The 16,373-nt window shown below is 39.3% G+C and overlaps 1 protein-coding gene across 2 annotated transcripts in view; it reads left to right on the forward strand.

Annotated features, from left to right (window-relative positions):
* The window catches only part of GSK3B (glycogen synthase kinase 3 beta), a 148,843-nt gene that overhangs the window by 106,211 nt on the left and 26,259 nt on the right, over positions 1–16,373 (forward strand). For both annotated transcript variants that reach the window (XM_058045038.1, XM_058045040.1), the window contains exons 7-8: positions 346–443; positions 11,331–11,426. In XM_058045038.1, the coding sequence (XP_057901021.1) occupies positions 346–443; positions 11,331–11,426 (194 nt within the window). The remainder of the gene's footprint in view (positions 1–345; positions 444–11,330; positions 11,427–16,373) is intronic.

Here is a 16,373-nt window from a genome sequence, read left to right on the forward strand (position 1 = left end):
TATACCAACACAGGGAAATTCTCAATTTACAAATGGCAAGCATTCTCTGTTCTTTCACCTGCATGTGTAAGTTTTAATGTCAATATATTATGGCATTTAACATGATTTTCCAGTTCTCATTATCTCACAGTTTGATTTCTAAGACTGTCTGCACACTGTTGTTTTATACCAGGTATCTGGTAACGTTAGTATAGGAATGGTTTTTATTTTTAGCTGTGTTGCATACACAATCAAACATGGCAAAGGATAAAGTAAGTAGCTTAAAATGGCTGGGTTTTTTATGAAAGAGCTTAATATGTATATTTTACTGATACCTTTCCCTGTCCTCCACCTTTCCCTTTTTAGATGTGTGGTCAGCAGGCTGTGTATTGGCTGAACTGTTGCTAGGACAACCGATCTTTCCAGGTGACAGTGGTGTGGATCAGTTGGTGGAAATAATCAAGGTATGGAATCTTAAGTGTTGTTTTGACTGCATTATTCCTTGGGAATCAGTATGAAAACATGCACTGTTACAAACTGGTGAACATAGATATCTTCTGACATGGTTGTACAGGTTTTTGCATGTAAACTGTGTTTGAAAACACTTCTGCTATTTTGAGAACCTGATGATCCTTACTTTCTCTTCTTGCAGTAATGCATAATGATATATATTGGGGCTTTTTCCCTCATAAAGGATTGTGCTCCAGTGTGCTTAGATACTGGGCCAATATTTATTAATGTATGATTTTCATTCTTTAGGAGTCTGCCTTTTTTTCCTTTGTTGCACACAATTAATACTTGCCTTTGCAAGTATTTTTAAATTCCTTATGCCAGATTCTTCACATATGTAGTTGGCTTCTCTTCTTCCTTCCTCCTAACTCTTTTAAAATTAAAGGTGGGAAAGGGCACTTGTTTTTGTAGATGAAGAATCAGGACATGTAGGACCAAAGGTACCTTTCACCTGAAGAGTCTTGTTTTTAAAGGTAAAATAACTAATGTGTCAAAATGTGTAACACTTATATATCACTGATGTCCAAGCACATCTTGATGAATTTCATTTGGAAAGCAGTGAATATTCTGAGGTTCTCAAATTGAAGGCATGGAAGAATAGTTTATAGACAGGTGTCTGACTTCCCAGCGCCCTTGTCTACCTTTTTCAACTTCTGCAGCGAAGGAAACAAGATTTCCAGAGAGAACAGCATGATTTTCCTCTGAATATATACTATGCACATAATAAGATGGCATTATTACAGAGGACAAGATGTGTACACATGCTGTTCAGCTTTTTTGATTTCATCACCATGAGGGCACTGTAGTAAGAGAATTTCCTCCTTGATTTTGCCATTTCCTTAATGCATAAATATTTGTGTGGCATGCATGTGAAAAGCCCCTCAAACCCCAGATTTGTAGATGGAGAACTTCCTACTTGTCTGTGTCATTGACTAGAAGAGCTGCTGGTGTCTTTGTCCCTGTCCTAGGAGAGTGTATGACATGAACCAACACTGACTGGTCATTCTCCTGCCTGAAGGACATGGGCTGAGGCTCAGGGGTGTGCTGTGACATTTCCAGACTGTCACCCTATCTCTTCCAGGTTTTGACCACATAAACCTGGCTTCTGTTACAGTGAGTTTGTCCTGCTGGACATCCTTCAGTCAGCAGCTTGCCTCTGGAGACTCCATGTCTTACACATACTTCTCCTGTGACTTTCTTGATGTCTTTTATTGCATTTCTGCCCAGTGTATTTCAAACTCCGTGTATCCAAGTTGGGTCAGTTTGCTTAGGAAACACAAAAAAAAAACTAGAGTTGCTTTCAGATGTAGAGCTCATGATGGTACAAGTGACAATATTTTTGACTTTTGAGAAATGTCTTGGAGTGGTGTGCTGCTTTTTCCTGCATTGCTTTTGTGACATGCAAAGGGGTCCACGTCAGATGAGCAGACCTCCTCAGGATTCTGTGTGATAATGTGTGGTATTTGCTTTTGGACATTTCTGAAAAGTCCTGGTTTGTTTTTTAATGAATGTCTAAAATCCTGAAAAACTAAAGCTAATCAAAGAATCAGCAAGATTGGTTGGACTTGATCTCAGAGGTCTTTTTCAATGACCCAACTCTGCCATGTCAGCTATACCATGGTGCTAAATGACACATCCAGTCTTTCCTTAAACCCTTCCAGGGACAGTGACTTCACTACCTCCCTGGGCAGTCTTTTGCAATATCTAATCACCCTTCATGTGAAGAAATGCCTGCTGATGTCCAGCCTAAACTTTCCCTGCTGTCCACAAGAAAAGCCCAACCTCCACCTGAATTTTTGTAAATAGAACTTTATATCATGGTGACTGTCCATGGCTTGATCAGAAATCTGAGTGTAGAGAGACCTTATTGGCAAAACTGTCGTGCTCTGCCCTACTATTGCTTTGATTTCACTATGTGAAACTGAAATAATGAGGAGATAGATGGTCTCTTATTATTGACATGCTTGGCAAGCAGAAATTTGTTGTTTGGTTGAAAGTTTGCTGAGAAGCTGTTAACATCAGTTCTGCACTCCTGAAGAAAATATCAATGAGCCAGTAATTTCACAGCACATATATTCTCCAATTGTGGCACTTTTGTTTGCACTTCAGTTGTATTGAGGCAGAGGAGTACTTCAGTAAAATTGCTGAAATAAAATTTCAGTAGAATTGTACCATCTGTGGTGGTAAATTTCTTGACTAACTCATAGTAGTGATGATGTATAGTACTGGCAAACTGATGATATTTCTCAAGGACACTGAAGGAGTACCCAGTGTAAAGGGTATTTCAGTAAATTGCAATTTGAAATTATGATACTCACCCTCACAGAAACAAACTTCTGACAAATTTCTTTAAATATAGAAATGGGGATATTTAGTGACCATTCACACCTATGTCGAGCTGGTATTTTCTCATCTTCTGTTACATATGTAGTCTGCTACAGACAGAAGTGAAGTGAAACAAAATGTACTGAGGCAGTATGTTTTAGGAAAATCTGGGGGGAAAATACTGTAAATCTCAACAGTAATAACAAAAAAGGATGTTCACTAAAACTTGAAGTGTATTGTAGAATGTGAGCCTGAATGGTGGGTACTGTGTTCTTCTGTCAGTATTTGTTACCAATGCAGCATATATTCTGAAAGCAAGACTGGAAGAGAAGTTGAGTGCAAACTGGAGAAATAGGTTGCTTTTCAGTGCCCTTTTCCCCCTAATCTTCTGTTGTGAAGTTTTTACAATAGTATTCAGAAAAGCCCTAGCAGACGGTGAAGGTGGGAATGCAGAGAAAAGTTATAATTGAGACTGTAGTGTTCAAGATCAACAGCTGTGAGAAATTGTCTAGGAAGGGGATGGCAAGGTGGTTCCCTTGTAACACTGTATCCATCTACAAGTATTTCTCGTAGTGGAAGTAGAGGGGAAAAGTGTGTTTACCTAAAATTTTCCTCACCTTTTGAAAATGGGGGAAAAGTAGACAGTAAGGTCAATTTTTTTCCATTCTGACAGCTGTTGGGATGTATCTGTCCCATCTACTGTGTATCTTTTAAAAATGACCAATAATCGAATTAAGAAGATTGAAGCATTCTGCTCTTAGCACTTCCAGAATGGTGCTTGAACTCAACTCAGATTTGAAAGGATGGTATAAGAAGCAACCACGTGAGTGCGTTTAAGTTTCATAGCCTCAGAATGGTTGAGGACATGCAATTCTGCAGCATAAAAATTATCAGAAATGCTAAATCTTGGCACAATGTGTAAAACGTGATGTTGTATAAAGTTTCCTTTAGGGTGGGATTCATTAAAAAAATCTGACAGATGGCATCCACCTCTTCCATTTGCTGCCATAGAAAATTAGTATTTCAAGCTTTCATTGTAACACAGACTTATTTTAATGCTAGCTGGCTGTGGGAGGAGCAGAGCTGTGGGATCTGAAAGTTGTAGAATAACAGTGAGCTTGGTAGAAGCTTGCAGGTTGGGACCTGGGAGCTGCTCTTTGACTATCTGGGTCCTGCTTTTCAGATAGCTTCATTGGAACTGTGTGTCTGAAAGTTAGGGGCAGGGAAGATGGTGTATTTTAAACTTCCAAAAATGGGCCATAGCAAGAAAATACTTGCTCACACATTGGGAAATACATCAGACTTTCATCCTTTCTATTTGGTTGATTCCACTGCAGGAAGAGGTCAGCTTAGAAGCTTTACTGCTGGTTCTTATCAATTCAAGATGATTGAATCACAGTTACACTTGAGGAGGTTTTTTGTAAGCCAAGATAAACTTTCCAGTTTTCTCTTCAGTTGCTTACTCAGCTATGGTTATTCAGAGTTTATTTCACAACACAGCAAGTGAATGCTACACCTGGCTGTGAAGTTTTTTGCATTAGACTGGATAATGACTTCAAAATGCCATCACACTAAATTAGTTCTCCTTTCTCATGCAGTTCTTGATGACATCCTCTCTTTAGCTGTTCATGGTGATATATCAGTTGGCAGAGTTTGCCCTTCCTGCAGGCCATATGCTCAACATCCTCAGTCCCTTGCTGCATCACAAGCATTTTTGGCTTTTGACAGATTTTGAGACACTTTCAATAGGCTTAATGTAGTTTCATTTCAAGCAGTCTTGCAAGATCTTCTCTATATAATTGCACCTGGAGGTTTTCCAGACCTACTGTGTATTTGCAAACTGCTCTGAAAAACTGTGTGCCTCTAGAACCACAGCATCACAAACGTTGAATTGCATCAAAAGACAGTCCTCTTTTAAATTTTTTCCACTTGTTCCTATTTCTTTAAATATGGTCTTTCCACATGTTCTTAGTCTGACTGGGAGAGATTTTTCACCACTTAGCCCTGACAAAATGATATTTGATATAGGTGAGTACTGTCTTGGAGCTCCACCTGAAGAAGTGGTTTAACCCAAGTACACTCTCCTTGAATACTTATGCTATTACAGGAGAGAAATAATGTTCTTTTTCCAAATTTTGATCTTGAATGGTGACTCTTACTTTCTTTTTTTTTAGCTCTTGCTTGCTGTCCCAGATGTTAGGTTGTCCCATGTGGGGAATATCTCAAGTGGGTAACCAAATATACTCATTAAAATTCATGCCCCTAGTGGCTTTCAAGTGACATCTCCTTCAGAAATGTGCTCAGTTTCTGAAACAGTCACAGTGGCGGTAGTGTGGATTTCATCAGTGATCCCATAAAGAAGTTATGTACAATTAAACACTATGCCTCAGAGCAGTCTTGTAGCCTGATGGATTCTTCCAGCCGCCCAGGAAGGTGGCAGTTGCCATTTCACTATTTAAAATCCAGTGTGCAAGTGGGACCCTGCTGAATACAGTTTGAAAGAAGGAGCACTTAGACCACAAGAGTGATTTTTCTTTGAGATGCAGTCAGGGCAGACTCCTTCGTAGACCTCCAGTCTCTTGTGGATGGGATCTCCAGCAGTGGTGGATGGGAGGACTGCTCCCTGTAAAAGCTTGGGAGTTTGTTGGCATTCCTGGCCTCACAAGCTCTACAGCATCCCAGAACCATCAAGGTAAAACTGGCTGGCATGTGCTTTCCAAACTTCAAACCTCTTCAAGTACAGTTCCTGCAGACAGTGGTTACTCTGTATTCCTCTTGCAGGAAGTGAATCTCAGAAGGGTAATTTGGTTTGTTTCTAAGATGATAATCTTCTCAAAGTTTATGTTTGGTACCTTCCCCATACTCCTCTCAAAAAAAAAAAAGAATCTGTCAAAAGAATGAAGCAGCAGTAATTATCGGAGCAGCCCTGGGACATGGGGAGGACAGCATCAGCCAATCTGCCTGGTGTTTTCTTTACCGGAAATATTTTTTCCGTATGCTGCTATTTAGAGTATGAGATGAATCAACCAACTTGTGAAAACTGCAGGAAAGAAGTGGGGGTTACGTGGTGGGGGTGGTGTTTGCTTTGAGTTTTTTGGTTGCTACTGCACTGTGATTATTCCTTGCACCAAAACTGACATTTCATGGTAATTTAAGAGGAATAATAAAATCTTCTTCTCATAGTTCCCTGGGTTAGGGGGAGCTAGGGGGAAAGAAATGTATGAAAAAGCAAGTTCAATAGTATCAGGAATCCTATTCATGTGTAACTTTTAGGGCTCTTGACAGTTTTACTGCGCCTAATGCTAAGTATAGACTGCAATTATAATATATGGCTCATGCTCAAATGTCAAGGTACTATTTTGGGCTCAGTTTTTGAAATAAAATAAATCCAGTCAGAGTAGTTAATGGGCAGAGAGGAGCCTTCTCTTCCGGGAGAGTAAGCCATAGGAGAGTATTTAATTTTATTGGATGTGGTCCTGTGCTGACGACCTGCATGGGCTTTCACATGGATTCTGTCCTCAGCCCTAAGGGAAGGCTCCTGGCATTTTTTTCCCTGATGTCCCCCCCACATCACAACTTGGCTGTTCCTGTGCCTCACTTAATTCATCACTTCCAGTGCTTGCAGGCAGGCAGTATAAAAAGTTGATGGGCAATTATATTCATGTCAGCGGTGACAATCAGTTTCTTCCTATTCTTGGTGTATAGCTCCTTTGGTGTTATGAATAGAAAAAATATCTATATTTAGTTGGCTTTCGTTGTTTGGCAAGAAAGTGTTTTTGAAAGGAAGTGTATATAAAGTGGGTAAGTTTATTTTACTTTCTACCACAGACCTCTTGAAGTATTGTCTCAAGCTGTGTTAGCTGCTTGAGATGCTACAGTGTGAGTTTTTAAAATAACTATTGGCACACCTCTCACAACTTTCTGAAGAGGTGCAGTCATGTTTGCAGAAGTATTAATTATGCCATCTGGTAAGCCATAAACATCAGACTTTAAGGAATACATTTCCTCATAAACTTGCACAGTTTTCCCAGGGAGGACCACTATACTACTGCAACCATGGCTTTCTAGAGGTTTCTGATTTAAATTATCACATTCTCCCCTCTCTAGTTCAGTTACTGCCACCTGGAGCTTCTGCACCCTTGGTTCTAACCAAGGTCCCTCTGCTTCTAACTGATTACATTTTGGCAAATGTTCAGCAGTAACAATGGTTGTCATAAAGGGCCTTTATTCCACTGGGATTTGTTGAAACTCTTGCAGTTTTCCTTTTCCTCTGCTGTTGCAACAGTGTGGGTTTGGTCATAAATGAGTCAGCGCAGTTTTGCATAGTGAAGCAGGTGTGGGCAGCAGCTGTCTTGGTACTGAGGTGTAACTGAAGTGTCGTTTGGAGCTGAATAATCCATCTTTTCCTCCTAAAAAAGCTGATTGTAAGAACATAAACTGAGAATCTTTATTCAGGTTCAGGGCTTATTCCAGGTTCATAAATCCCCCTTCTTGTTTGGTAAGGATGACATTCTTGTGAGCCTTTCTTTATTGTGGCTTTTCTTTAACTGCAGGGGATACATACCATTACCCTACCTTCATGAACCCTGTTTGTGGAATAAAAATGTTTTGGGGACCTTCATCCATTCCAGACTGATGTCAAGGAAAAAATTTGACAGAATATGCTGTGAAACCTGTTGTGTTCAATTTTTGTCCTCGGAGAATCAAAGCAGTGTCCACTTCTCAGCAAGTGTATTCTTTAGTTAATCTTAGAAGATAATGCTTCTTTATTTTTATTTAAGAGATGATGATAATGACAATTGGTAATGAAGAGAAAAACTAATTGACCTGGCATCTTGACGTGCAGGAAGATGCTTTGTATTCTCACATCGACCTCCCCTTCATTCATTTGAAAGTTGACTCTTCATTCTAGTTATAGTTGATTCCATCAGGCAACTGCACTTTTATTATTATACTACTTATTTTGATTCTCTTTTTGTTTTTCAAGTGTTAAATAGAAAAAAACTTTTCTCAAACTTCAATTTTTTCCTTGATAAAATTACTTTTCATAAGATTCCCTGGGAATTAGAATAGTATGTGCCAATCTGCATTGACCTGAATCATTCAGTATTGGACCCTGTATTTCTCTGACTTTTCAAGATTGGTGGGGATTTTACCAGTGTACAGTATGTGAAGGAAGGGTTCAAAGAGGGAGCCAGCCTCTTTTTTTTGGCATCCTATTACAGGACAAGAAGAATGGGCACAAATTAAAACACATGAAATTCAATCTGAACGCAAACCAGCTGTTTCATGAAGTAATTCTGCCAAAAATGAGCACAGTAATTCATGCTTCTTTCTCAAAAGAAGAAATTTGACCAATTTTTGCAGCAGCTTAAGTGATTGCTGTTACCAATGTTACTTGAAAGTATTCCTAATATACTGAAAATTCGGTCTAAATCAATGAGGTACAGTTTCAAATCATGTAGCAAACCGAATTGGTATGTTGAGGGGTGAGGAGAGATCCACTGCAGGACCTCTTCAAGATAAGTTAGGTACTGGTACAGTTTTACATGTTATCACTTTATTTATCCCACTGTTCTAATCTGTAACTTGAATTTGACACAATCTTCAAAACTTCTGTTCTTCCTTCCAAACTACTTCTCTTTTCAGTTTTTCGTTGGATTTTGGGGCGTGTTGTTTTGTGGCTGGGTTTTCTTTTCCTTTAATCCACTATCAGTACAAATTGGAAGCACAGTCTGCTTTTACAGTCTCGAGAGAACAGAGTAAATATAAATACACTATGTAGCTGCTAGTAGTCACTTTTCCTTTTGTACAGTTATTTTATGTGTCAAAGGCTGCTTGCTATGTTGCTGAAAGGTCAGACAGTCCCTTCTTTTAGCTACCATGATCCCTCTTCAGTACCTTTTCTAAGCATTTGTGAAACCTGAAGTGCTATTGCTTAGATGCCTGTGCTTGAGTTTAGGAGTTGCCCTGTACCATCATCTGGAGTTACAGCTGTGCTTTTAGTGAAATGCTTGAATAGACATTGTCTGTGGGTTCTTCCATGAAATTGGCCTTGCTTATCTAATCCGAGTTATCTGATGCTATAGGTGGTCTTTAAATATACTTGCACTGTGTAGGCTCCTGTTCTGAGCAGCCTTGGCAACCAAGTGAGTTTGATAAATTTGGGCTAAATTTAAAAGAAATCTACTTGCTGCTTCTTAGAAAAGCTATTGAAGGAATTTTTTGAGGAGAAAAAGGGTAAAGAAGGTAAACATGCCTTTAAAAAGTATTGTTTATACTAGGGAGGCATGAAAACTTAGCTTTTAGAAAACATGAGAGAGCAATAGAAGGTGCCCATCATTTTTCAGAAAGTTAATTTAAGTAACCTCCAAGGTTCTAAAAATCACTTTTATCCCAAAATCAGATGAAAATAATATTTAGGGGTGGGAAATCCCCTCATCTTTTAGAATCGGAAAGGTTTGAGAGTGATGGTCATGAAAGCTTTGAGAGCAGCACCATCCTGGCAGGGCTGGCAGGTGGGTGGCTGATGCTCTTGTGGATGCCAGACAGAAAACCAGCAGGGAAAGGGCACATTTTCCTTTAAATTCTTTTTTCCTTTGAAACTTGAGCAGAATATATGGAATCTGTAGACATTCTCTTTTTTTATCCCCTAAGCAAAACCAGTGTTTTCAGACACACCCAAAAAAATCTGCTGACATTTCTGAGAGTAACACTTGGCTTTTAGAATTAGCTGGGTTTTAAATCCTCATGAGCGATGTGATCTACAAAACATTATTGTTCATTTTATACAACTTGTCAGTCAAATTTGTTATCCAAGGAGCAACTATCTGAACAAGTTGCAGAGTTTATTTCCTCTGCTGCTGCTCTTTATTTAAAAGCTTGCTTTGTGGATAGTATATTTTTGTGTGGTGCGACTCTTATTTTAAATAGCAAAGAGATACCAAGTTTTGTTCATAATACCTGATGATAGTTTCTCTGTTCCACACATTACTCAAACAGCAGTTATCTTGCTCTTTTACCTCCTTACCTGACTTTCTGGAGTGCATTTTTGTAGTTTCCATTCTTCTAACAGAATGAAAATGTACACAGATATCAGATATTTCTTTATCAAGCAGCAAGGTAGAGTGCCAGCATTATGTGATCATTTGTTGCCTGATGGTGACAGTGCAGTCTGATGAGATGAGGTGATAACATTAGGCTAAGCTGTGTGGAGGGATTTGTCATGGGGCCAAAATTGTGCCTCTACAGGTTTCATATAGATGAGCCTGAGCCCAGCACAGGGGAGCCACTCCTGCTTTCTGCCATCTCCTCTTCTCTCAGCAGAGCAAAGAGGTGCCCAGAACTGGGTGGAAGCAGAAAACAATGGGATTTCTTGCAGACACTTTGCAATTTTCACATATAGCTAGAAGACAATGGCTCTCTCACACTTGGTGCTAATTGAAAAGAAAGCACTAATGCCATATTGTCAGGCTTATTCCCTCAAGACATTTCTGAAATCCTTTCAAAATGTACCCACCCCTTCAAAGAGAAGTGCAATTGTTTGTTATTTCTCGTAAAACTAATTTGCATCCATAAATAACATTGTGCAGATTCTGGGAATGTGAAACACAGCTTGGTGAAGGTAAACCACAGGTGGTATGCCTTTCAGATACTTCCAAGTTAGAATTAAACTAAGTCTGTCCTCCATGTGGAAATATTGAGATGAGGAAGCACCTCCCAAACCCACATGGTTTTGTTTGTGGGGAGAGCAGGACATGCTCAGCAGTAACTGGCTGATCTTTTAAGCTTGTCAGAGGACTGCTGTTTGTGACTTGTAAAATGCAGTCTGTGCTACTTGTCTAATCCTGAACCATATGCAGTGAACTGCAATCCCTGAATCTGTTTGGTAGTACTGTTTTATATAAACCTAATGAGAGTTAATTCTCTACCCCCCCCAAAATATTGCTAAGTTTGAGAGAGATGCTTTAATTTTGTGAAAAACTCTTATAAGATGTGGACAAATTTTTGACACTGAGGTTGGAGCATGAACTGAATTGCCCACAAGAGACCACTGATGTTGGAGTAAGGGCCACAAAGGTGATTAAGGCACTGGAGCATCTGTCATATGAGGAGAGATTGCAAGAGCTGGAGCCTGAAGCAGGGAAGGCTTGGCTGGGGATGAGGGATCTCGTCAGTGTGTGTAAAAGCCTTGTGGTGTGAGGGAATGAAGAGACAACCAGGCTCTTCTTAGTGTTGCCCACTGGCTGAGCAAGTGGCAGCAGCACAGAGTGCAACACATTTTTTACTCTGGACAGTGGTCAAAGACTGGAGAAGGGTGCCCAGAGAGAGAACTTCCCTCTCCTGGGTGCAAAAGTTTTGTTGTCTTGCTCTCCACACTCTATTAACTTACTAGTTACATAGATTGACTTCAGTTGTCTCAACTGAAGTTGATGCCTGATAGGTTATACTTCAGTCCTAATTCCATATGAAGCATATCTAAACAATTTGTTTTTTTTTTTTTTTCTCTTGTATAGGTTCTGGGAACGCCTACAAGGGAGCAAATTAGAGAAATGAATCCAAACTATACTGAATTCAAATTTCCTCAGATTAAGGCACATCCATGGACTAAGGTGAGTCTATATGATCTGAATAATAAAGACATGGGCTGAAAATAAAAATTCAAGTTGTTCAGTTTCTTCAGTGATTTGGTGGCTTTCAGTCTAAACTGGGTGCCTTTAACTAAGCTGGGGACCTGCAAACTTTTTATGTAGCTGAGGAGAAGGAGATATTGAAGCAGTACATTGTAATATCTGTTGGTCTGGGGGTTGCCTATACGTGGGGTTTTTTTGTTTTGTTTTTTTGATCATGGTGTGTGTGTTAGTAGCCGATTGCAGTATTCTGCATGCTATTATGGTATCAGCTGATATGTGCAAAAGTCCATAGAAATGAGGAAAGTGTTCCAATATGTTCCAGCACTTTTGTAGTGCTGTTATATAGCATGATGAGGGCTGAGAGTCACTTTCTTAAATGCTTCTCTCATAGATAATATTCTGTTAGTACTTCTGTAGGTGTACTGTTGAGTGGAGATGTTTTTTCTTGGAGTTACTTCTTAAGATTTCTTGTTATCTAGCTTTCATAGGGAGACACCAATGCAATACACACAGGCAATAAATACTATGACCTCCATGACCAAAGAGGAAACTGCTAGCAATGAAATAAATACATTGCTGCATAATTAATTGGTCTTCCACATATCAAGCAATGATGAATATTTGACTTCAGACAGAGTAACGATCATTTAGTCAAACTCTTGGGTGTGGAATAAGTTAATACTGAGTCTCAAACAATTGAAGCCTGGGTAGTTAACATTTCCTCTGGCTGCTTGAGAAACATCTGTTGTAGTCACAGTGTATTTCCATCCTGTCTCAGCACTCTGGTGTCCTTCTGCTAAGAAAGTAATATCTGTGTGTGGAAGGGTTGCACGCCTAGCTAAGCACATGTTCAGGGCAGATTTTTTTCAAATACTCTATAGCAGTAGAAACATTGAATAAACTAATTAGAGGTACTTGATGGCAGGCCATATATCAGACAGGTACATGGCAGGGCAGTACTATACATCACTGTTCTTGTGATAGATTCTCCAATGAGTTATTTACCTTTTCCCCACTAATCCATGGTTTGTGTTTCCATCTCAGAGTCACTTTCTGTGTATTAGTTAAGTGATGTATAATAGTATGGGAGGTTAGTAAATCCAGCAAGGCTTTTTAGTACCTTATGTGACTGAGGGAAAAAATTAGAGCAGATGAAGTCCCTGGGAATGATTTCTTCAGTTGTGAATTGTATCCTGGCAAAAGTCACATGAATAAGACCAAAAACCTTGTAGCACTGAGTATTAGGTTCTCATCTGGATTCTTGCATTGAAGGCATTCAGATTAGGGCAGGTTAAATTAATGTACAGTGGAGAAGTGCAGAGCTGTACTGTAGGACATGGAGTTGAGTTTCATAGTTAGTTGAAATGCTTATCTTAGCTTGAACAGTCTTATAAATCATCTCTTAGAACACAGCTTTTAACAAATGGAAGCTTCACGAAAAGACTGAACTTCCTTCTATTTATAAAGAATGGGTTTTTTTTTTTTGTTGTAGTAGAGGATCACAGATGAAATTAAGTAGTGAGATAAGCTTGCCAGAAGATCAAATTTGCATTCTCCATTAGGTCGTAATTAGTTTTGGAGAGTTGTGCTTGCAGTGTAGCTTCTCATTCTCAAATCATTCTGCGCACAGCCCTTGCTGATGTCAGCTGGGTGTAGAATAGCATTTAAACCAGTTTGTTGCAATTGGGTTACATGAGACTTCATTTGTGAGATCTGTTCTTATTATACAAAGGCTAAATTTAAAAAATGGATTACCCAGCTTGATGCTGGTAATGATGCTTATCTTCTTATCTTCTCGGTGTATTACTTCTCAAGTTCCTTTCCTTTCAACGATTTGAGCATGTTGAGCCATGACAGATTTAAGTAGTAGTATTACATAGCATTGGTTCTTCTTACCCAATTGTATTGATATAAGGTCTGACAACATGTCAGTGGGCATAGCCAATCCTCTCAGAGCTTCTCTATCTTAGTCTTGAATAGTGACAGAAACCTCCTCAGAGCTTTGGCTTTGCAAAAACAGGAGTGTCTGAAGAAGTGAAAGTGATGATGTTGTTGGTTGTTTTTGTTCTTTTGTTACAACTGTATATATAACTAGACTGCTGCAGCTAGTTGCCAACAGGACTTGAACTTGCAGCTTCAGAAGCACAAATCTTTGCCATCTAAGCTGAAGAAATGTTGAAGATGACAATAGGCAGAAGGTGGCTATTTTTGTTGAGTAGTTATGACCAGAGGACTCAGCAGACAGAAGGATTTTTTCTATGTGTGAAATTACTTCCAGGCAGCTACTTTCAGCATGTTTGAAAGAGAACTACTGAGAATATGGTTAGTCCCTGCTGTAAGCTCTTAGACACAAGACCATTCTCCTTGTTTTGTGCTGTGTAATAGAACGTGGGTATTTGTCAAAGTTGGGTTTGTAGGCCCTGCCTGGAGTTAGTTTCATGCATTCAAGGTGCCCAGTGCATGTTTCTATGCAGTCCTGAACTGGTTGTTTCCAGTGTCTATACAGAAATAAGGTCTTGTTTTCAGGGGACCTCCTTGGTCTGCAAAAGTGTGCACAGATGGTAATTAAGAATTTTCTTTGGAAGCCGTAGTAGCTGTAGGTTGCACCTCAAATTCTGTGGTGCTGACTTGAATAGGATGTATCTGGTTCTGGTCTGCTGTCAGGCATTTCTTGGAGGCACAGATAACTCAGTATTGCTGTGATGATGTGTAATCTAATTACAATTGCTGTTACGTACTTGTGAAGAAGAATGGTGGCTGGTGCTATAGTGCAATGTAAAATATTCTGGGTTTTTTAAAGAGACAGAGAAGCTGTTTAACTCTGAAGACAGACAAATCTATGAAGGAATATTATTTTTCAGATTCAGTATATTTTGGGCTAAAATTGGAATTTTGAGCACAAGTTTTACAGATGTTTGAATCCTAACTTCACAGATGAATCTTAGGCTTTTTAGTAGAAATGGATTGATATTATCCTAACACAGTATTGATACCTTCCTTCTTCAATTATGAGAGAAGTCTAACACTCTAAAAAGTACTTTTCTATGCTGCAGCAATAGTATGAGTTTGCAGTGCACACTGTTCTCACACTGATTGTTCAATTTGTTGATAATTTGAGATTGAAGTAAATTTGTATCTTAGGTGTTGGACTCTCCCCTTATAAAACTTACAGAGGCCTCTCTCTTGTCTCCACTATAGTTTTGTGTTGGCCAAGCATGTGTGTGTTTTTATATCAGTTTACATACATGAGGCACCAAATGATGGAAGTTCAACACGTCTTTGGCTAGCCAAAGAAAAGAGAATCTGAACTTTCCAGGAATCTCTCAAACCATTCTTCAGAAACAGGGCTTCCCTCTTCTTCTCCTCTGTCACCAATCCCTACAAGCCCAGCCTCAACAGGAGGAATCTAATATATTTTGGATTATATTTAGCAGGGGGGTCCTTTTCAGAATACCAGTGTGTTTAGTAACTTAAGTGTTCTTTTCATCCAAACCTCCCTTTATTTTCACTTTGTATAGAATATTTTGTATTCATGAAGGTGCATCCTACAGCCTTTCTGCTTTGGTCTGTGAAGTAAGTGGCATCCTGTTAAAAGAGAAGCAGTGTTTTGCAGGGGTGTGAATATGGCTGACTTACAACAGTCAGAAAATAATAGGTAGGCTTTTAAGCACACAGTCATGTCTTCAGGTGTATCTAGGGTTGGAAAACCAGTCCATTTTTTCCAATGATGTCAGCTCATAAATTAAAAGTTACTACCCTTTCTGGAGATTTGCTGCTATTGTTTTTACTGGGTCATATTTTTGCTTCTGTGTCTTTGAGCCACCTCTATCCCTTGAGCCTTCTTTCTTCTCAGAAGTGCAGTCTGATCTGTGCTACTAATCTTTATACTTGTTTCTGTTCTTCTGACTAAGCTTCATCTACACCATATAACTGTGACTGGAAAGCCAAGGAGGAAATCCAGGATCACGTGCAAGACTGTAAATCACAGGGTTGTTGAAGTTCAGCTCTGGTGATTAGTTTTCTGTGGATCTTTTGGAAGGGGGCAGGGACAGTGGGACAGCCAACAAAAGGTGTAAAGGCATTCTTCATAAGCTGGTGGTAGATTGGTGTTACTTACCGTGCTGCGCTTTATCCTGGCATTACTCAGATGCTGCCTTTAGGTCTCAGATCCCTGCAGGAATGATAAACAAAGGCAGTGCTGTGATAACTTCCAGAAATATATAAAATGTCCAACTGTGACAACCTGCCTTTCCTCTTGCATCTAGGCAGTAAAGGATCTTACTAAGATTGTAGTAAATGTAATAGAATTATGTAGTTTAGACCCTTTCTGTGTAGGGAAAATGACTCTCTTGGATTTTTTCTTTTCTCCACCCAAGGATACTGCCACATGTTTGCAAATATAATGTCAGGATAATGAAAGATATGTATGCATATATATGCCCATGTTTCATGATGGCAGAACAATACAAGTTGTAACAGCAAAGGCAGTTTTCTTTACTTAATCATAACCTCTGCCTTGTCTCCATTGTATAGACATGGAAACAGTTCCTTCTGCAGGCAGCTCTTAAAAATGGAAAGTGAATTTCTTCAGTCTGCTGTGGTTTGGTTGCCTTTGTTTCTCCTGTTCTGAAAGTACTTGCATGATTTCTCAAACATGCAGGCATTTTTAAAGTATACTTTTGGTGAGATAAATTCAAGTGTACTCAAGAGAATGGCTTTATTCACCATCCCCAAATCTATACTTAGCTGGTGTCTGAGTAATAATTTCCAAGTAAGTGTTGAGTTGGAAAAAGAGAAGAATCATTTGCCTCACAGGGAAAGAGACAGAGAGAAAAACTGTCATGTTTAGATTACTTTTGAGCATCTCTGCCCCTCTGTTGTGCACTCTTGTGGATAAATACATGAGGACTTTTCTCTACGTTACTT

The sequence above is a fragment of the Melospiza georgiana genome, chromosome 2, assembly GCF_028018845.1.
Source record: "Melospiza georgiana isolate bMelGeo1 chromosome 2, bMelGeo1.pri, whole genome shotgun sequence".
Classification (NCBI taxonomy): domain Eukaryota; kingdom Metazoa; phylum Chordata; class Aves; order Passeriformes; family Passerellidae; genus Melospiza; species Melospiza georgiana.